At 47.8% G+C, this 21,434-nt stretch overlaps 3 protein-coding genes across 8 annotated transcripts in view; 1 reads left to right on the top strand and 2 right to left on the bottom strand.

Moving 5' to 3' along the window:
• The window catches only part of SPECC1 (sperm antigen with calponin homology and coiled-coil domains 1), an 82,640-nt gene extending 69,476 nt beyond the window's left edge, over positions 1–13,164 (bottom strand). For 2 of the 3 annotated variants that reach the window (XM_042879666.1, XM_042879670.1), the window contains exon 1: positions 13,079–13,164. The gene's annotated coding sequence lies outside the window, so the exon portion shown is untranslated. Of the gene's footprint in view, positions 1–4,051; positions 4,152–13,078 lie in introns of those variants that run through there. The other variant, XM_042879667.1, reaches the window with a different exon arrangement.
• An 89-nt stretch (positions 13,165–13,253) lies between these two features.
• Positions 13,254–17,289, top strand: TIMM22 (translocase of inner mitochondrial membrane 22). Its single transcript, XM_042879536.1, has 4 exons — positions 13,254–13,674; positions 13,976–14,172; positions 15,162–15,234; positions 16,347–17,289. Exons 1-4 carry the CDS (start codon positions 13,254–13,256, stop codon positions 16,421–16,423), a joined length of 768 nt encoding a protein of 255 aa, XP_042735470.1. The 3' UTR covers positions 16,424–17,289.
• An 851-nt stretch (positions 17,290–18,140) lies between these two features.
• Positions 18,141–21,434, bottom strand: part of ABR (ABR activator of RhoGEF and GTPase) — a 29,840-nt gene continuing 26,546 nt past the window's right edge. For all 4 annotated transcript variants that reach the window (XM_042879532.1, XM_042879533.1, XM_042879534.1 and 1 more), the window contains 3 exons: positions 21,229–21,334; positions 20,104–20,251; positions 18,141–19,971 (listed from right to left, as the gene is read on the bottom strand). In XM_042879532.1, coding sequence (XP_042735466.1) covers positions 19,882–19,971; positions 20,104–20,251; positions 21,229–21,334 — 344 coding nt within the window. In that variant the 3' untranslated portion in view covers positions 18,141–19,881. The remainder of the gene's footprint in view (positions 19,972–20,103; positions 20,252–21,228; positions 21,335–21,434) is intronic.

The following is a 21,434-nucleotide window of genomic DNA, read 5'->3' as shown; positions in this document are numbered from 1 at the left end:
AGGTAAAGTGTGCCAGCACCTCACACCTGACACTCTTGCTGGCCATAAAAACAGAGAATCAATTTTAAACCTGACCCCAATCACTCAGGCAGCTGATTCCTCCGGTCTATCTCAGTAGACATACTTTCCCATTGCATTTGGGGTTGCATTTTCATGTTTTGATGGTAAGGAACAAGACAACAAGACAACACCTTGAGATTTTCACGTCCAGACTGCTACAGCAGGGAAAAAATGGTTGATTTTATGCATGCCTCAAGCAAAGATGTTTTTGTGTTTTTGGTTTTGTGGTTGTTTTTTTTTTGTTTTTTTTTTTAATTTCAGTAGCTCAAAAAAAAAATAAAAAAAAAATAAAAAAAAAATGCAGTAACACAGCCAGGCAGTGCAAGAATCCAAACAGTTTTGCAAGGAGTTAAAATCTTAGACTGATTTTAGATAGAAAACACGCACAAATGGAAAAGCATGCCCAAGGTCACCTAACTCATCACTGGAAGAATACAAAACAAAGCAGCACTCCAACACTCCAAGAATTTAACCATCAGTAGTTCTGATACAGCTGCAGGGTCACACCTCCAACATCTCCGCTGTTATCTGAAAATTGTTTGCTTTTTGAGGCATTTTTCAAGGATAAAACAAGCAACTAACAGAACAAAATCTGTTCTTCTGCAGGATTCCTAAAAATCTCAGAAGAAAGCCTTCAACACAGCCTCAGATAAGAACGTTCTTAGTAGAGCACAGGGCTCCCTTCCTCCACAGCGTGAGGAACTACAGCAGAGCCAGTTCCTCTCCCTTCCCTTCACAGCACCAGTTAGAAGCTCACAGCCTATGGACACCCCTCCTTTATCTCTCAGAGACAGTTTCTGCACCACTGGTTACTGAGGTAGGACAATCTCTGGTGTTTGTGTTGTTTAAAGTGTTTCCTGCTTATTTCTCAGCGTTCGTAATTCTCTAAAATAGATATGTATTCATCAGTGTATAAATACACCAGATGGTTATGAAGACATGTAAATAACAAGAGAAATGGTCCAAGTGATGACAGTTCCAGGTAGCCACAAAGGACAAGTTTCTGGTCAGCAACTCCACCTCCTGACCCATCCCAACGTTGCTGACAGGCTCCAAGTCAGCAACCTCACAGCTCCGCTTCTCAGCGCTGCTCAGAACAAAATGCTCTCTTCCCACACCAGCCACTGGTGTCACTGATGATTTTTCCAGGCACAGACAGAGCAGCACACAGCCTGCTGCTCATCCCTACACACATTCTCCCTGGAGTTTGTGATTTGTGACTTTTTTTTTGCTTAGTTAGATCCCATAGAGAACACAGAAATTACAGTAAAACCCCCAAGTGCGTGTATGGACAGAAGAGATATTTGGCTGTATTTCTTTTCTCCTTGTTCTACATTCCTGATCATTTATAAAACAGGACAAAAATCATACAAGAAACCCACCAAGCTGACGCTGTGCTCTGAAACAGCTGAGAACCATCTTCTGTTTGTCCATGGATATTCAATCTTCTCCGCCCCCTCCTTCCTCACACTGATTATCTAACCAGCCACCACCACGCATCTCAGAAGAGAAGCTGTGCTACCTCCCAGTGACCTTCCATCATACATAGAAAATACAGGGATAGGGAAACAAAGATATCAGCTGATTTGTCAGCATTTTGCTTGCATGTCCTCCAGACAACAGCAGCAGCTACCAGCTGGATGGCACGAGACCTGAACTGATGAAGCACAGCCATGTGCTGGCCTGCAGGAAGCAGTTTGCTGTGCTTCTCTGGTCTCAGTGGATGCTGTCTCATCCAAAAGGCAGGTAGGGTCTTCCACTAACTGCAGGACAGAGATATGAACTTGAATGTGGCAACTCTGAGCCCATATGCACCGTGCTACTGATCATTGCACATCAGGAAAAAAAAAAACGTGTAGGGTAGGATGGAAACACTGAAAGAAGGGAAGTGGGCACAAGCAGCATGTTCTCCAGCTGGGAAAGCACATAAAGCATGGAAGGCATATGTACAGGTTGCACAATAAATGACAATCTTCCCCAGAAGGGAGAAAACGATGCCATGATCCTGAATTTCCTAGCTTCTGGAATTGCAATCGCCATCACCACAGAGAATTAGGTCACTCGGGGCTTTCCCCACCACGTCCCTGCCTTGAATACAAGGGTTTAATTTATGTTCAGTATATTGCACATCGAGAACAAAATGTTTTTGAACCATTTCAAAGTAGCTACTGCCCATTAACCCAGGTTCTTTGAACTGCTGCCCCAGTGAATACAGCACAAAGAGAGTGACACATACGGTTAACACTTATGTTTTGTCAACTCATAAGGAGAAGGAAAAGGTTTCATTTTATATAGAGCAAGAGCTATATAATTGCTAGAGAAATGAAGAATAATTATAAGTGGTTTTCTGGGTAATTACCTGCAATTACGTTTTTCTGCAGCATAGGAGGATAGATAGAGGTACAAGAAAGGGAAGGAATGAGTCCATTTTTAGGATGGCAGAGATGCACAGCAGGTCATTGCACAGTACAACTAACTGGTACATAAACACAGACTGGCAAGTTTCCTCTGTGTGTGATGCACAGCTGGGTGACACCACAGTCAGTGCACTGCCTCGGGATTCCTCCTGATTCTGCCCTCAGCTCCAAAATATTGCCACATGTTGGGATGTTTCCCTGATTCCCCTTTTCCACCCATCACGACAGAGGGAAATAATTGAGATCTGGAAGCCATTCCTTAAGGAGATATTTATCCTCTGCCAAGGTGCTGAGAAGGCCATTTATTAAAATTAGGAAATGGGGAACTCCTGAACTTTTACGAGTGATGTTGTAAACTTCAAGCTGAAAGGTTACTTTGGGAAGACAACAGTACTAAATTCTAAACCTGAAGGAGAAGCTAGAAGACTTCTGAATTTAAAAAACAGTCATACTGAACAGGAACTGAACAGATCTAAATAACAGTATCAGGGGTCCGTGACTATGAGTTACTGGACCATTGAGGGACTAAAGGACCCATTGTGGTGTGCTGCATAACGAAATGAAATTGTTTTAAAACAGAGGAAAGTGAAGAGGTAGTACATGTGTGCACGTTAGGATGAGGTATCCCTGCGTTAGTCATCTGCCACACTGTGAAAAAACCCAGCATATTTCTGCAAATCAGACATCCGCTCCACAGCTAAGCTTACAGGGACAGAAAGCGCTTCACAGTTTAGAAAGGGTAGAAAAGGACCAGCATCCTGGAGGTGAAACAAAGAACTAGTAGGGGACACTCATAAGAAATTAAGACAGCACACAAGAGAAGGTGGTAGAGAATCCCTGTTTTCAAACCAGTTCTACCAGTAATCCCTTACTGCTACTTATACAGAACGGTAATTAACATCTCCACAACTTTGCAAAGCTATGTTACATGCTATATAAACACTGCTATTATTACAAACATGCTTCAGCCCAGAGTATACTTTTAAGGCCACCTGTCAAAGTGGTACAGCTCAAGGGCCCTGCAAAACCCAGAGCAGCTGCATGCTTTGGTGTTACAGGATGGGACTGTCTGGCAGGCTCTGCACTGCTGTCACTGGTCCCCTGCGGAGAAGCGAGCTGCCAAAGCTATTTGTTTAGCAGCTTGTTCCTTTCTGCCCTTTCCTCAATGGGCTGTGTGAACACGCAGTAGCAGAGGAAAGCCTGCTCGTGCTCCTGCTTGGTTTAACTGCTGGAACGCAACACGGCTCCCAGAGAAGAAAGGAGATGCAGGCACAGAAATAGCTTCAGCCCTTCTGTCACCCAATTCTCTGAAGCCACGCAGGAGAAAACACAGTAGCCAGCTCTCCAGATTCACTTTTTGGAAGTTGTAATGACTTCTAGATCACCCCCAGCCTATTTTCTGTAACACAGAATTGTTTGCACTCTACATATTTGCGTTTCATGCAATTTAAGTTTAATTAGAGTAAATACAAAAAAAGTACTGCTGAGCATTACAGGCTCATTCACTCTAAGACATGCCGACATTCCTACAATCCTGATACAGATATTCCCAGCTTAAAAAGTAAAATACTTACAGTGAAAGCTTGTCCTCTTTTCTGCATTAAGAAGAAAACTGTCTCCCACTAGCTTCTGACAGCATGTGCAAGCCAGACTGAAAATACAGGGCTTGAGCGCTTCCCTGAGAGGAAAACCACATTGCAGCGAGACAGAGAGCTGCTTGAGAAATGATTCACATACGGAAGCAAGCTGGCTTCACCAGCACTTTGGCATTCAGCACACACACGCACACATATATGCACACTTGCTTACTCAGGGGAAAGAGAAATATTATATTTTCATCAAAGCAAGGCAGATTTATTCAAGAAAGCCATTTCAAAAGCACAGAGATGCTTCACGGATTAAAGCAGACCAAAGTTTTCTTTCAATATCTCACCATCCTCAAAAGCAGATCTGGACTCTGGGCAGACACACTAGCAGAAATAGCTGGAGTCAGTCCTGAGTGACTTTTCTTGAGCTGACCAAGCAGTCTGGTCTCTATTTAGGGACTAGAATGAGGGGGACAACCCACTTGCTTAATCTTTCTGAAGAAAATGTAGTCTCTGAAAATAGGAAGGAAAGTGTCAGAGGCTGTGACAGATCAGGCACTGAGAGCATCACTGGTCAATGTCTGGTGGGTGCCAGGCAGCCACGATCAGCTGTAAGCCCCTAAGCACTCAACCAACCAGGACAGCTGACAGTGGGAGCTCAGATACCTGCAGTACCAACCTCACCCAGCCTGCTTTGCCAGTTTCTTCAGTACCTGAGGACAGACTGGGTCATCACAGGCAGAAGAATTTATCAATACCGTATTTCTATACATCTGATATTTAGAGTCTGAGATTATTCACAGCTCAGATAAGAGAGCAGTACTTTCTGTCATTCATATTAACCAAGCCATGGCAGGTGTTGCCATCTACATCTATATACATCTATATTATTCTACAGATAATATCTGTATCAGGATTGTACATGGGCTGAAGCATGTTTGTAATAATAGCACATACACAAATGGCGTTTCTCCTCCTAAGGACGCAACACTGCTTTCAGTGAGACACATGCACAGACAGTAAGGTAGGCTGCAAGAAGCTCTGCTCTGGCACTGGACAACCTTCAGAGCTGAATAGAAATGAAAAGTACTGACGGCATTTACATACTTCAGTTTTGCTAGAATAGTGCCACACAATTTCCCCAGGCCCAGCAAGACCAGACATACATTTGTTTATTGGGTTTTTCAGTAGCACTTACATTCATCTGATCTCTTCACTTAGACCAAAGAATTATTCAACACAAAAGCTTCTGAACTGAAAAACTGCATTTCTGTTTAATGAACAAAGAGCCCAGAAACAGACAGCTAAAATGAGTTGGCTGAGGTCATAAAGAAAGCCTGTGGCCTGTCCAGGGCATTAACCATAATTACTTTCACACAGCCAGGATGAGAAAATTTCAGCAGCAATATGAATTTCTTTATTTCTTTGTTAAAAAAAAAAAATAAAAAACAAACTGCCAGGTTCTCACCCAACCAGTAAGTCTGGTCAGCAGACAAACACATGAACAGATGGCACACTGGTTGCATGCTGGTCAAACCCACCAGCTCTTCTAACAAGGGACAAAAGTTAAACTGAATCTCACTCACCAGTGCACCTTCATAACCCTGCATGTGACGACTGCAGGTGCTTTATGGTGCAACCTGCATCACTGGTGTAGTTTCACAGGAACAAATAGGATAGCACATAACTTAAAGGAATGGGCAAAGGGCAGAACGTCCAGTGGCACAGCTCATTCGAGATTCAAGTGTACATGCTGCATGGAAAAAAAAAAAGGCTCATAGGAGGAACAAATGAAAAGTATCTTTGCATTTACAGACATTTATACTATTTTTAACTGCTTTTGTGCATGCAACAACCTTAATTACAGAGACAGAGATTCCGCAAGCAAGGCTATTATGTCAATAACAACATCTTTTATAAAGCAAGTCTGTAATTCAGCTATAAGACTTGGTTTTATAACTCCAGACAGTAATGTGCCAAGAGTAATTACAAGGGAAAGTCTGCACCAGACAGCGGGTGTAAGTGGATTGAGGCCGTGGCTTTGGTCAGTATTTACTCCCCTTTCCTCCTCCTCCTCCGTAACTGATACAAACTTCTTTATTTTCTCAGTTCCACTACAGATGTCAGGAAGTTCAAGCAGCCAGCAGACATGTGCAGAATGAATCATGGGGCACCGCTTTCCATCCCGACAAAAACAACCGCTGTTGGGCTAACAAGATGCTGCTGCCGATCGAATGGGCGGATAGAAAAAGCAAAGTCCTGGAACTGCTGCCAGGAAGGCTCCACTAGCACAAGAAATACTGAGTACACTCAATTGGGGAACTCAGATTTTCTCCTGCAGTGTCACTTCCCCATGTGTACACCTGCAGCACATACCCTGTGGCACAGCTACCAGCTTTGACCTGCAACCAGAGCAAACATTTCTGCTGGAAGAAGCTAGAATCATTAAAGCTGGAAGAAAGCAGATATGATTTATGGAACATGGAGTGCTACAAGAGACAGAAAAAGCAGCTTGAAAGCAGCTTCCTTTGTTGCCTATTGCCAAAATTTCAGAAGACCAGACAACAACTTGAAAATTTCCAAGGGAACAGCCACAAAGTACGTCAAAAATAGAATTAGGAAACTGCCTGATTCAAATGTAAGAGTCTGTGAGAGGAGCCAGCATCTTGCAGCATTTCTGTCATCTCCATCCAAATCACTGAAGAGTTAATAGACATCTATCCACCAAAAAAATCCAACCCACAGAACATGACAGAATGAGGAAGGAAATCTACATGGCAAAGAAATATTCACAAGCTCTCTGCAATACATACATATAAAATAAAAGCTTCTTGCTGCTTTTTTCACACACGTATCTAGAGAAGTTGGCGTAGGGACATCTGAAAATTGCAGAGAAAAATTCTCAGCCATAAGAGGCACAGCAGCAAACCAAAGGCAGTGTTACTACAGCTGCTCCTCTGTTCACAATGCAGATATATCTCAGTGTGTGAAAAACGCAACGCTCAGCTCTCTTCCCTGAAAGGGGAGATAAGACTTCCAGTGTTCTTTCTCACTTAACCGTTTTATTCCAGTAATGAAATTTAAAAGACTTAGAAGAACAACACCCCTGGTCTTTATTGCTCTTCACTGTTAGTTTTCTGATGCATAGGCTCTAATACAGCATTAACAACACAGAATTACCATATTCAAGTTGCACAGCAAGTTCCTACTACCTACACAGGCAAAGTACTGCACAACCCAATTTGCTCTCTCTCCTTATTGGCCAGGACAGACTTCATGTTGGAGAAGCCAGCATTTGATCACCTTACAGGAGAGGAATCAGAACAGGCATCCATTAGAAAGATGAACAGAAAAATCACTTCTTTAAGTTTTTGCTGATCACTGACAATGGAGAGCTGTGCAGGAAAATTAAGGATCAAAGATGATGTGTGCTGGAGGCTGCCTTCGAAGCAGAAACCCCAATGGGATGGTATAGGAACGCCCCATCCCACTGCTTTGAACTTCTTGATGCATTTCAGGGAGATAGAAATAAAAGAGCCAAGGTGCCAGCTTTGTTTTGGAAGGATTTGGAAGTGCTGACAGACCCTGAATGGAACCAGAACTGCAGGGCATGCCTGGATGCAAAGTGTGCATCACAGGGAGCCCAGCAGCTGCAAGAACTAGGACAAATTAACTGAGAAAAGTGATGAAGCACAAGGAGCTCAAACCCCAGAAGACTAACATGCCCTCTAATGAAGATCAGGATTTCAGAAGAAAAAATAGCTATTTGCAAGATTTGGTTCTCTATACAATAATATCCTGAAGTTCCATTCTTGTTCTTACTCTGCATTTCTTATTTCTTTTTTTTATAGATAGTTTAAACAGCACCAGCAGCTTGGTAACCCTTATCTGTTTTAAAGACAGTGAAACAAAGGCACCTAATCTATTGACAATGCATCCAGAGCTGGTAAGGATCTACAGCACTCATTGATTTCAGCCCCCAGCCAATAGGAAGTCAGCAGCTTTGCAGAAGCTGGGCCTGCTGTTACTGACAGGCACCCAGAACTGCAGCATAAAGATTTGGCTTTGGTGGCCTAATCAAATGCAGGAAAAAGGGGGAATCTAAATTAACATTCAGCAACTGATTGCTTCCAGCCAACTTGTTTGAACGACTGCACTCGCTGCTGCCTGAAAGCTGAAGCTCTCAAACACAGAGATTCATCTCCTCCAGCATTAATGGCTGTGATACAGCATAACTGTTAAGAAACCTGCAGGAGGGAATGCGAGGGATACCTGGGAACCCATCACTTGGGGAAGGCAAAAGGAACTACTGCTGGTAGAGGGCAAATGAGGACTGATTGGCCAAGAACAACCAAGGAACTTGGCAAAGGAAGCCGCTGTGTGGGAAAGAGGGGAAGATTAGGAAGTTCAGGACAGCAAAGTTGCTCTGGTAGCGCCCAACTAGCAGTGCTAGCGTGATGCCCAGCCACAGTTCGGGAATACAGAGAAAAGAGAACATAGAAGGCAGATCACCTTTTTCTACTACAGACTGAATAAACCTGAATAGGAACGTCTGTTCCTGTAGTGAGTACCACAATTCCATATCCTTCATTAAGATTAATTAGTTCAGTTGTTGGCAGTATCAATGGAAAGGTCAAGCACGGGATTGATCAAGGTAAGCCACGCTTCCCTATTGCTGTAGGAGCTGCTGGGAAAGCCATGCTCCTAGCAAAAAGTTTGGGCTCTCACTGCCCGCGTAACCGACCTCAGTTCTCTCACCTGAGGACATCTAACATAAGAAACATCAATCTTACAGCCTTCCATTACCATTAACATTCACTATCAAAGTGAAGAACTAATGTATTCCTCTTTGATGTTGTGGGTAATCTCATTCAGAGCGTGCAAACAGCCTGAGCTGCCCCACAGTATCTCAGGGAGCTGGAAGCCTTCTCCCAGCAAGAAACCCCTGCAGCAGTTACCATGGTAACACCAGTATGAGACATTCAAAGGCAGCTCTCCCATAATCACTTCTATTAGGGATCAAGAAGCTTTATTAAGAAAAAGCAGAAAAAGCTTGAAACCAGAGACCTGGGTCTGGTAACGGAGTAAGTGGACAGGGAGCATCCAGAGATCTGCTTTTACCACCTCCTGGCTGCACACAAAGCGCTCGTTCCATTCAAACCTGAGGCAGCACTGAAGTTGGCACAAAAAGCTACTTCTAGTCATTTAAAAATTTGTTACACTGCCACATTTCAGCAGCAACAGCTCTATGAACCCCTCCAGAAGTGCAACAGGGGGCTGTGCTGTGGCTCGCTACCGCAGCAGGGCTGGGCTGTGGGATGTATTGCTGCCCATGGCACTCAGAGGGCCTTCCTTCCTGCAGGGGACATCGGTGGCATTGCAGGTCCGAGCAGTGCAGCACCACCCAGCAGTGGCAGGGCAGCCCCAGTGTCACACTGCTATGTGCATGCAGGTACGTAAGAAGCTCACTTTGATGAAGAGCTCTCCTGGGAGAACTAGAGCTATGAATGTCAAACAATGCATTTCTTGAGGTTTGAATCCGTAGCCTTCCAGACCGGTGGAATGCAACAAAGAATCTGCAGGACCAGATCTCCAGCCACCAAGTCACTGCAAGCTGGCTAAGCCAGCTAACAATTATCACCTTGAGATTCCCTTTCTGCTGCATATTTCCATGACAACTTTCCCCAGTATCAACTTCTTCACATTGGAAAGGTCTCTCAAATGAGAGTTTGGGCTCCTATAGCAACGGCTGAAATCCCTGGGAGACGATGATGTCTGAAACTTTACACAGATCTTTTTTTAGCCCACGACGCGAGTGCATTTTAGATTTCTTAGATCAAAGCAAAAGTTTGCCTAGTATTGGGGAAACTGGGAAGAAGGAAACCAGTAGCTCACTGAAGTGGGACAAAACTGAAGGAACTGTGGTCAAAAAGGATGTTCACTTTGAGATATAAAATGTTAAAGAGAAGGAAGAGAGGATCAAACAGCTCAAAAACCACACATCCTGCTCCTTTTCCCTGAGCTACAAACCAGAGCCGCAAGGAACAGGCCTGCTGATCCTAAAAGGAGATCTTCTGTAAATCTGTGTCTATATCACTGCAGTCTACCTGACCTGAAGAAAAACCAGCGAGTCAGGCTGGCTGACTTTCCCATTTTACCTCCCATATACCTGCTGCCATCTCCACAATGTGACCTGTTATTAATACTTCAGCTGTCTGCCATCATAGTGACAGATTCTCCAGCATAGAAAGCCTTTTTTCTTTTTTAGTATTAGAAGAAAAAAATAACTGCACTATCAAACATAAAATTGGTTAAATTCATAAGCCAAGGGAAGCATAGATGTTAAAGCAACTAAATCCACTGGATTTAGGCATATTTCACAAAGCAATTTATTGCTGTAATGTCCTTTCAAAGCCAACAACTTAAAATCTCATAGGTAAGAAATCATTACATTTAGAACCTGGACGAAAGGTAGGAAAGCTGCAGCCTCAGTTCATGGATATGAGAACTACAGAGTGAGAACGTTAGGTGGTACTGCTGGAATGGAGCCCAGCACAGCCCTCTGTAGCCATGGAAAGCCTATGGGCTCCAGGAGGGGCAAGGACTGCAGAGCAGCCAGCTACCAGCACTGCAAACCTGCCGTGCTCTCTTCTGCTCATGGTACAATGGAAAGGTTTTCCTTCTTCTGTGAGATCAGTGAACCTGTCCTCTCTTCCTCTCTGTCTCTTGGGCTGCTGCAGTTCTGGGAAAGGAAAAGGGGCAGGCAGGTAGGTGTAAGAGTGAAAAAGAATGGATTAATCTCACTATTTTCAGCTTCCATCTTCAGCCACTTCCTGCTTCAGAAAGGACTCAGGGACTGACAACGTGTTACAAAATAAAGTTGAGCTACAAAAACCTTTGGCTTTTGTTTTCAATCTGCACTGCCAAAAATGACAGCTGAAGCCTATTCAAAATCTTGGAGGGACACACAAAACCAGGATTTCAAGCAAAACCATTACTTCCAAGGTTTGAACAATCTGCCTTTCAGAACCCTGTCTGGAGAACATTGCAATGCGGGATAACAATCGAGTTACTGCACAGGCCAAGTGAAATAGTCGTGTAACATTCCTGTATGCTGCCCTCTGCTGAAGTGCTGAGCACAGTGGGTCCATCGCAGGCCTGAGCAAAGCCACCGTCAGCTGCACCTCATCCTGTCATCACACTGGGAGGACACACACAGAATGAAGAGGTTTCACCTGGGGCAAGGAAGAAACAACTTAAAATTTCACATGAGCAACTCATCAGAGATGTCTCAGACTCTCAGATTCCCTCTCCAAGCCTTGATGTTCCATCTGACTTCCCTCATGTGACTATTTGGATAATCCCATCAGGACTTTTCAAGCACATATATTTGTTCAAAGGTGGAACAGAGAACAGCATGAAGGAGAAAAGGGTAAATACCTAAAGGGGAAATAGAAATGTTTAATTCAATATACATATTCATAAATAAACATAATTGTTTCATATAAACGCAGGTGAAAAAACTTGTGAAATATTGTTATATTCACAAGCTAACATAAACTTATGATTTTGGGTTTGGAAACACAGAAAAGAAATTAAAAGCAGTATTCCAGCTTCACGTTTAAACTCACAGCATCAAATGCCAGCTCCAACATATTTTCTTCCCTTTATGTCTTTGGAAAATAGGCTTTGCAGATCAGCTCAACTAGGTTAGTGTGGATCAAAGAGAAGATTGAGATCTACAGTTCAGGGCTCCCTAGGGAGCTCAACCTGCCACCAACCTCCCCTCTTGTATGAAGATCCCATTGTAGTAGATATTAACAGCACACTTTGCAACAGTTTCTGACCTTAAAATACAAAAAGCCTTGAAGAGTAAAAGAATAGCAAGGGAAGAGCTCTGGGCAGGTCTGATGGTCCAGCCAGCAGAGGGCAGTGGAATTTAAGAGGAAAAGAGGAAAGTTGATGAAAATAACTTCATCACTTCACTTGAAGAGGTACTCAGTCAATCCAGGTTGTTATTTGAACCTGTATATCCAGCGCAAACAAGACACAGGGCAAGAAGTTTAAGAAAATGAAAAGAAAGAAGAAATAAGAAAAAATTATTTTGGATCTGTCGGATTTCTAAGCAGTCACCTTTCAGAGCACCGCATGGCATCAGGAAGATTTCATACTTAACTCACTGCTTAAGAACACGGAGCAAATCTTTTTCAATTCTTGAAGCACATGATCTGAAGCATCCTGCTGAAACTATCGCAGCTATTTCTCAGCTATTTTCTTATGTATGGGTAACAAAGTTAAATCAAGCCAATGTTGAAGTCACCAAGGCTATTTCCTCCAAGTGAACCCATCTGCAGTCTGCTGGGCTGAGCAGAGCTTGTGCTCCACAGAACAGCAAAATGAGATGGAATACACGTGTGTGAGTGAAGGAAGGCTTTTAACCTTGGCAGCACCTCGTTCACTGAGGGGGGCACTGAAGAAGAGTTTCCCACCCCGTTACCAAACAGAGCAAGCACGGAAGGACTGAGGTTTCTATATGACTTGCTGTGAGCTCAGTTTGCATTCTGTGACAGAAAGGCAGACTTTCATTTGCTCTCTAAGCACCTTTGAAGTAAAGCTGCCTCTCCGTGCCTCCCTGCACCAGGGGCTGCTCGGATGGCCGCAGGAGATCCCCAGCACCTCGCACCTTCACACACCTCAGGAGAGCCCTGAGGGCCACGGGATGAAGCCTCACCACCGCAGGGACATCCTCAGAGCTCGGCCCGGTGCAGTACAAGAACACCACCGCAGGACCCGCAGCTCCCATGGCGAGGCTGACCTGCTGCGCCCAGAAGTCACTCAGACGGAGCGGCGGGCAGGAACGGCACCTCAGAGCTCCACAGCGCCTCAGAGCTTCCCGCCTCCCCGCGCACCTGAGGCAGAGAGGCCCCGCACTGCGGCTCCTCAGCCTTCCCACAGCCCGCGGTTGCCCCCAGCCCGCTTCCAGCCCTTCTCCATCCCACTCAAAGCCGGTCTCACCTGCTGCCGCCTCCTCTGCCGCCGCCTACCTCCGCTGCCGCCCTGGAGGATGCTCGGGCAGCCGGAGCGCTCACCTCAGCTGCACCGGCCCCAACGGCCGCCAGGGGGCTGCGGCACGCCGGGTAACGGAGCTCCCCGCCCTCAGCGCGGCCAATCGCGTTTCTCGGCGCGAAGCATGCCGGGAGCTGTAGTTTCCCGCTCTGGCGCGGCCGCGGCGCACGCTGGGAGATGGAGTCACGGCATCGCGCCGCACCGCGGGCGTCTCCCTCAGCGAAACTACGATACCCATCGGCACCCGCGCGCCGCTCCCTCCGCGCTACGGAAGCCGCGCTGCCGGCGGCTGGAGCGGGTCGCGGCGCCGAGGACAGCGATGGCGGGCGCACAGCCGCCTTCCACGCCGGGCGGTTCGCAGCCGCCGCCGCCTCTGCAGTACAGCGCTCTGCTGCAGCACCTGGTGGGAGAGCAGCGGCGGCCCCGAGTGTGGGACCCCAACACCTTCGGGGGCATTCCCAGCCCGCCCAAGAGCAAGGAGCAGAAGATGGTGGAGAGGGCCATGGAGAGCTGCGCCTTCAAAGCGGCGTTGGCCTGCGTGGGGGGTGCGGCGGGGCTGGGAGAGCCGGGGGGTCCCGCGGTACCGGGAGGGGTTGGGGCTGAGGGAGAGGCTGCGGCTCCCTCGGTTCTCAGGACCCGTTCTGGCCCGTGGGCCCGGGGAGGGGTCTCCTTCCTTCCCTTCCGAGTTGAAGGAAGAGTGCTCCGTGCTGTGTGCCTGCAGTAAAGGAGGGTCAGCATCAGAGGGACAGCCCCTCGTGCTGCCCGTAGGACCGGGGCAGCTCTGATCCTGTGAGGAGACCTCTGCTCCAATCCAGAGGTTCTTTTCATAGCCATCGTCTTTCCCAGGGTTCGTCCTCGGAGGAGCGTTTGGGATCTTCACTGCTGGCATCGACACCAATGTGGGCTTCGACCCCAAGGACCCCTATCGCACCCCGACTGCCAAGGAGGTGCTGAAGGACATGGGGCAGCGCGGCATTTCCTATGCCAAGAACTTTGCCATCGTGGGTGCCATGTTCTCCTGCACCGAGTGCGTGGTGGAATCAGTGAGTAATGACTCTCAAACATTACATAAGGTTTTATTATACACTAGTGATCACCTTTCATGAGTCCAAGCCCCCTTGCGCTCCGATGAGGGATTGGCTCGTTTCCTTTTGCTTCTTGCTCATTTAAGCTTTTCAGTTCTAAAGGTTTTCAGAGCTGTTCTCTGATGGAATAAGCAGACCTGCGTGCAATAGTGAAGACCTTTCCCATTCAAGTCCTGGAATTTGGCATTACTTTTTGAAACCCGGGCTCCAAACAACTTGTTGCGTTAAAAGATCAAACTGGGAGTTGCAACATGGCCATCTGAGCCTCTAAAAATTGTATGTGCAGAAAGAGATCCTTTGATGAAAGTTCTGAAATAATAGACCTGTTTTCATCTTGCCCCTACAGCAAGAAATGACCTCATGCAGCCTGGCATTAAAGCTGTCATCCATTTTCTTAAGTAGGAAGATGAGTCTGTTATGAATGTCACTACTGTCCTTTAATTGAAAAACACAATTAGTTCTTATGTAAAAGAAAAGTGTATCTGTTTGCACAATGAAGCAAAACAAATAGATGTTGCACTGGTGAAGAACTAGCGTGCTCATGCTATTTCCATAGCTAATGTTTGCCCGCAGGGTGCTGATCCTCTCCCTGTGCTGAGCAGCAGGCTGCAAGGCCAGGCTGTGCTCACAGTGCCTTTAAAATCTGTGAGCTGCTTCCAGTGCACAGTGCTGCCTTCTGGGGGCTGTATGGATTCACCTGAGAGTCTGCTGTAGCACTGCATTGCACCATGCGGATGTGTCTCACCTCTCCTGCTGACCCGCTCCTTTCCCTCCTCCTGGCCGTGCAAAACCTTTTACGGCGCAGGGGGGCCATCTGCTGAGAGCAGAGGGAAAAACATCCTCATCTGAAACAAGGCTGGAAGGTCGCTTCATCTCCCTTGGTATTAGCACAGATGTCGAGCTGTTATTCCATATTTACTTGTTGTCTCTGTTTTTTAATTCCACAGTATCGTGGAAAGTCAGACTGGAGGAACAGTGTTATTAGTGGCTGCATCACGGGAGGAGCAATCGGCTTCAGAGGTTGGTGATGCCTGTTAGCAACTACTGTGATAAGGCAGCAGTTTGGTATGGTAACAAGCAGCATTTTTAAGGCAGCACACATTGCAAATCTCTTTGTATGGGGTTGTGTAGATGTCAGCATGAGAATGTGCTTGAAGTTGGCAGAATTGCCATCTCTGTCGTTTTCCTGTCATCTTGAAAGATATGTGTGGGTAGGGAAGGCTGGTTGTACAGGACAGGGAGATCGGAGAAAAATGAACAGAAGTGACTTGAAAGCAAATCAGGAAATGGTGCTAGCTATCCACATGCTTCTGGGGTGTCATGGAGAGGGAGCCAAAAATATGTTCTGAGCATCTTGCTGAAGTTACAGGTCTTGTGTTAATAGAGCTCTACTCATATATATTGTTTCACTGGCAGGAACTCTGTTAACTTGCACAGCTTGTACAATGCTTCCCTCCTTTCCCCCATCTCAAATCAAACAGGCAATTCTATTTAGCTGCACAAGAGCAGGAGCACTGAGATTTTCGTCCAGCAGGACCTAGTGGGGACTTCTTGGGAAGCTTTGACTGTTAACATCTGGAGAAGAGCCCCAGGCAGGAAGAGAGCTGTGCTGCTGCTCAGCAGAAATATCAAACTTCACTTACTTATCGTTAAGAAAACAAAATCAAACAGACAAAAACAGTTTACAGAGCATAGAAGAAATGGAAATGCTCTCAAAAGAGCTTCTAATTGAGCTTGTTAAGTTGTGTCTGTCCTGGACCTAATCCTCTTAGAGCATTCAAAGTAACAGCTGCTTTTGCTGTCCATCCTTGCCCAACAATAAAGTCGCTTGCTTTGAATCAGAGCACCCTGCAATCGGCAGTGGCCACTGCTGTTTTCTGTCCTAGCCTGCATAGGGAGACTTAGCAACACGGCACACAGTCACTGTGTTATGCTAATCCAGATGTGGGAGCTGCAGTCCCATCTGTGCCAGGTTACCCCTTTCCCTTGGGCAGTGGCAGCATTCTCTGGTGGAGGACCGCCAGGTTCCTGCAGGTGTCAGCTTCTCAAGCCAATGCATTGTCGGCTAATTGCTGCGAGGAATCTTTTTTTCCCTGTTTTGTCTCATTCTTTCCCACCCTTTTGCATTGCAGCTGGTATGAAGGCAGGGGTGATCGGCTGCGGTGGATTTGCTGCTTTTTCCGCAGCAATTGATTACTATCTGCGGTAACGGCAGGATCCCTCAGGAGCAAGTTTTCCTTGCGTTCCAGTGCTGCTGCTCAGAGCCTGCATCACGGCAGAAGAACCATCAGGCCTACCTTTCCACTGCCTTGGAGTCCTGATCAGTGCAAGCTGGATGATGCTGGCTGCTTTTCCTGAATGACTAACAATAATCTGGCTGCGAGCCTTGGCATGCTGCTTCAGGCAGGCCTGCAGGAATGTGCAAGGATGGAGCCAGGAGCAGGGAGCAGTATCACCAGTATGGATCAGCTGACTGTCAGTTTCCAGGAAACAAGCCTGGACTCCGAGCTTTCTGGATCCTTTGGGTCTGATTTTGATTAAGTCTGTTGCTAGCATCAAAAGAGGCAGGAGGACAACCTTCATAAAGAAATGCAGTGGTTTATGTTATTGTGTTTGAATATGCTGCAAGTGTTTAGCAGCTCCTGGTTTGCAGCTTGCTGCTCTGTTGGGGAGAGGTAAGATCCTGTGGAGAAATAGTTTGTTCCAGGCTTTTCTTAAAATACCAACCGAAGACAAACCACCATCTGTACAATTTGTCTTATTTCAAGTACAGAACGAATGCCAGATTTCTTTACCATTTCTTAAAGGGGAAAAGCAAGAAGGAATCCTGTGCCTTAGAACCATGTGGTTCCTGGCAGATGAACAAAACAGTTGAAGGGTAAAAAAGAGGTTGTTGCAGATGTATAATTCTCTGTAGCCATTTGGCTCGCCTGATTTAACCTCGCCCTGGGAGTACAAGCAGTTTTGCTACTGCTTTATGCTGCCATAGGCTCACACCCTCAGTTCCAGCAGTTTGATGGCTGGGCTTTAAAGCAGAATTGTGAGAATAAAGACAGATAACAAGGCATTCACTTAGCACGCTGTCTGCTTCCCATCCTTTTCCTACACCTCCTCTGAGCTCCCCAGTGTTAAACTGGGAGAAAGTGAAACATCACTTCTGCAGAACGCCGGTACTGAAGTCAGAGCACCTGCTCATGAGCTTGGCTGGCTGCTCCTCTTTGGATTTGCATTCTTATTAGCTGTCTTGTTTTTCTAACCAAATTCTGTTTTTGGACCTCAGGGGATAACTTTTATATTCAGAATAGTTCAGAGGCTCTTTTAACCTTCTTTGAGGCACGGTGCAAGGGCAAACACCCACCCTTGCAATGAAACAGCAGGATTTAAAGTGCAGTGTGAACATCTAATGGGGGTTCTCCCACCTGCTTCCCCTCTGCATTCAGGGTTTGACATCCCAGGACAGCACAGCATTTGCTTACCTGGAAGAGCAACACCAGCTGGGTATTTAGTGGTCACTTTGGAGGCGTGCTATCTCCCATGCCTGCGTGGAAAGAAGTGGGGAGACAGCTCCATGTGATCTATCAGCTGAGGTTTCCTATCGCCTCATCTCCCTCGCTGTGCCTGTTCAGTATCCTCAGGCCAGAAGCTGTGCAAGTCAGCTGAATTTGAAGCTTGAGTAATTCTGGGCTGATTAAACAAGCTGGCTCCAGACAGTCCAGGTTTTTTCCTCCAGAATGTACTGAAATGCAAGGATGTAGCCCAAACCATAAGATGTCTCCTAAAAGATTGCCTGGCACGATGCCTGTGCTTGTACCACTGGCTTGAAACACAACTAGCGAGATTTCCATGACTGAAAGAGGAGCAGTTATGGAGCCAAGGTGATCAGCTCATGCAAGCAGCAACACCACAGGGCTCCTTTTGTGCAAATGTTGGGGCTTTGCGTTTTTATTAACAGGTTTTTTTTTTCCTTCTTCACATGGTTTACAGCCATTTAAAGTTTATAATCTACAGAAATTGAAACAGAACACAAACAAAAATATATCCTTAACAACTTCTGAAAGTCAAATATTAATTAACAGTTCTATTCTACCTGTAGCTGCAAAAGTTCACCCCCCTGCCTTCCCCTCCTGTGGGGACAAACAAAGCCCATCATAGGGACAGCTGCCACCTGCTGTGCCGGGGCTGAGTGGTCCCCAGCCACCATCACACAGGGGGATTTGGCTGTACACAGCCTCCATCTGGAATGACACTATGGTGGACAGAGACTTGGACACATGTAACAAATCAGACACGCACAGGGATCCGTTGTGCAGTCACATCTAATGCTCGGCCTCCTTCCTGGGTCCTGGGCCAAGACAGACGCCTGGTTATTTTCTGCTATGCTGTTTCCCTTCTGTTTAGCTGGTAGTCAAGAGGAGCAGGGGCTGGAGTGTGAGCCCTTTAGAGGGAGACCAAAAGACCTCCCCTCCTGTAGTTGCTTTGCTGGTGGGGGGCCGGCAGGTGCTGTCTTCCCCAGGGAGGTGGGCTTGGGACATACCTGGAGCATCAGCCAGGCTCTACCTGGAACAGTCTGACAGTCAGGTGGGTAAAGGCAAGGCTGGTAGTGGGGACATGCTTGGTCACCTCTCATCCATCTCCTTTGGCACAGGAGTGCGTGGGGCCACTGCAATCGAGGAGGGGGCTTTCCCCATGATAACACAGAGTGGGCTCACAGAACCGAGGCTTTGTATCCCAGCAGGCACCAGCACCCAGCTGTAAGGGCAGGGACACAGCCATTAATGCAGCTTTGTGAGAAGCACTGCTGCCTCCAGAGTGAGAGCCAACGGAGCCCACAGGGGCTTTCCTCCTCCTTTCCTTGGGCCATGGAGGGGAACAAAACCTCCCCTTCCTCACTGGGGCTTCGGCCAGCTTTGTGTGGAACGCAGATGGAGCTGCAGTGCATTGCAGCCCAGGGGTTGGTAACCCAGTGGCAGTGCTTGGCTGGAAGGGGCACGTGCAGAGCTAAGGCAGGGATATAGGGAAATACTCTTGCTTGGCAAGAACAAGGCCTAGATCCTAGACCCTGTGAGGGGGAAATTGTGAGACCTGCAGAACACCAAAGGAGGTAACCACCATGCTGCACCCCTGCAGGTGGAGCACGGGGAGCAAGGAGACTGGCCTGAAGCACCCAGCAGGGATGTGGTGGGGAGACAGCAGTGCTCTGCTTTGTGCTCTCATGGATGCAGAACCAGATCCAGGCGTGGGGTCCAACGGTGCAGGAGGCGAGGCAGAGCAGAACTGGAGCCAAGCAGCAGCTGGGCACTGGTGGGTGCTGCAGGCTTTGAGCAGGGTGAGATGAGGGCTGCTGGGCAGGAGTCAGCAGGTGGGAAGGAATCCAGGAGAAAGTAAGCCAAAGGAGGAGCCTGTGTCCACAGCCCTTGTCAGTCACTACCTCATCCGTTGAACAAATATACATAAAAACAATTCTTGAACACAAGAAGGGACATAAAACACGACTACTTTACAGAGCGGCACGGCGCTGGGGCGGCACCAGGCCATCAGTACACGATTGTACAGGAGCTGCAGGCAGCACATCTCGGGTCCAGGCTGATGTCCTCAGGGGCCGCGATCCGGTCCATGGCCCGGGCAGGGAGCTGGGAGTGTTTGCAGCCAGTGCCTCCTCCCTGCGGGCTACACGTCCGTGGAGAAGTAAAGTGTGTTGCGTTTCAGCTCCGGGAAGGAGATGGGAGGATGCTGCAGGTAGTAGAGAAGGACCTGGACCTACGGTGGGCAAACAGAGGGTGTTAGGCCAAAAAGGAGAGTGCTGCCAGCATGCCCTGTTGCAGCAATCCCCAGTGAGGACAGACAGGGGAAGACCTTTAGGGGCCCCTGCACTGCCAACTCGGCTCTTACCTGGGCCATCACATCGTGGGACCAGATGTCCGATGCCAGGGTGAGGTGTCCTTTGCTCTCCCCCTCTGAAGGTCTCAGCAGTGTTGGCCCAAAGACTGTGGCCAGATTGTGGAGGGACATTTTGTTGATGGGCTCCTTTTCCGCTACCCTGTAGGATGGGGAGAGAGCACAAATGTGAGCCCCCAAAGCTTCACCCCCAGCGCAGCACAGCCATGGGGCAATGCGAGGGAACAAACACCAAGCCTTCCTCCCCACCCTTCAGCCCCAGCATTGGCTGTTCAGACCCAGGGGCAGGGCAGAGAGCTCAGCCCCCTTCATGGCCTCTGCGGGAGCCGCCAGGCCTGGCTGGGAGCCCCAAGTATGATGTGGCAGCGGTGTAGCCTGGCCTGCTTCTGATCTACAGAGCCTCCGCCCTGCCCCAGCCCCTGCAGGGCATGGGGGATGCACACCGGCCCCTGGCCCCAGCTACGCCACACTGGGGGACTGCACTGCCATGTCAGCAGGTAGCCACACTCCTCGGCTGAGCCCCAGCCAGGACAGCAGATGTAGGAACTGCCTGTGCCCAATTCTTGGGATGGAAATGGATTTTCCTTCCCCACCCCCAGCAGCAATCACTTTTTCTGTTTGCTTTTAGCCAAACCAGAGAAAAACAGTTCCTGATGTGAGTAACACGAGCTGCCAGTCCCATTCCCAAGCTCACAGCACACTGTGTCCAGGCTCTGCTGACAGCTGCGTGTCCACCATTGCTGCCCTTCCCCAGTCTCAGAAGAGCTCTCCCTGCCCCAGAGGGAGCCGGCGCAGGAGCTCCAGCCTCTGCCATGCTGGGATGCAACTACAGCAGCATAAGGTGCTGCATGCAGCTTCAGGATGGCTCTGCGGAGCTGAAGACCCCTGCAGACACGTTATGGGGATTAGCACAATGTGCTTTGCCCCTGGATTGATGGGAAGGGAAGCAGTGCTGTTTTCTAAGAGGGCACTGCATGGTTCCAAATTGATTCCCCTCCCTCTGCTGAGGCCACAGAGATCTCATCCCAGCAGCTGCACACAGGTTGAGGCAGCCAAGAGCTGAGGCTGAGTTGCCAAAGGCTGAGCTGCCCTCCCTGCCCCGCACCGCCAAGCTGTTACCTTTTCAAGTGCTCCAGCAGGAAGAGGAAAGTGATGAGGTTGGGGTCAGGCAGTGAGCGGAGAAGGTGCATCATGCAGTTCTCCTTGGCAGCAGGATCTGAGAGGGCTGGGGGCAAGGAGAGAGAGCTCAGGACAGGGCATCCAGCCTTGCATGAGCGGGATGGTGGGGAAAAGCAGCGTGGCCAGACCCCTTCTCATCCCCAAGG

The sequence above is a fragment of the Lagopus leucura genome, unplaced genomic scaffold (assembly GCF_019238085.1).
Source record: "Lagopus leucura isolate 7727_CA_CO unplaced genomic scaffold, USGS_WTPT01 Super-Scaffold_100024, whole genome shotgun sequence".
NCBI lineage: Eukaryota > Metazoa > Chordata > Aves > Galliformes > Phasianidae > Lagopus > Lagopus leucura.
The sequence above is the reverse complement of the archived record's forward strand: the minus strand, read 5'-3'. Positions and strand labels throughout refer to the sequence as shown.

Excerpts from the sequence above, each read along its gene's own strand:
- TIMM22 (XM_042879536.1), top strand. The coding sequence starts at position 13,254 with ATGCCGGGAGCTGTAGTTTCCCGCTCTGGCGCGGCCGCGGCGCACGCT. Across the intron at positions 13,675-13,975 it reads GGCGTTGGCCTGCGTGGGGG|GGTTCGTCCTCGGAGGAGCG; the intron begins GTGCGGCGGGGC and ends CGTCTTTCCCAG. Across the intron at positions 14,173-15,161 it reads CCGAGTGCGTGGTGGAATCA|TATCGTGGAAAGTCAGACTG; the intron begins GTGAGTAATGAC and ends TTAATTCCACAG.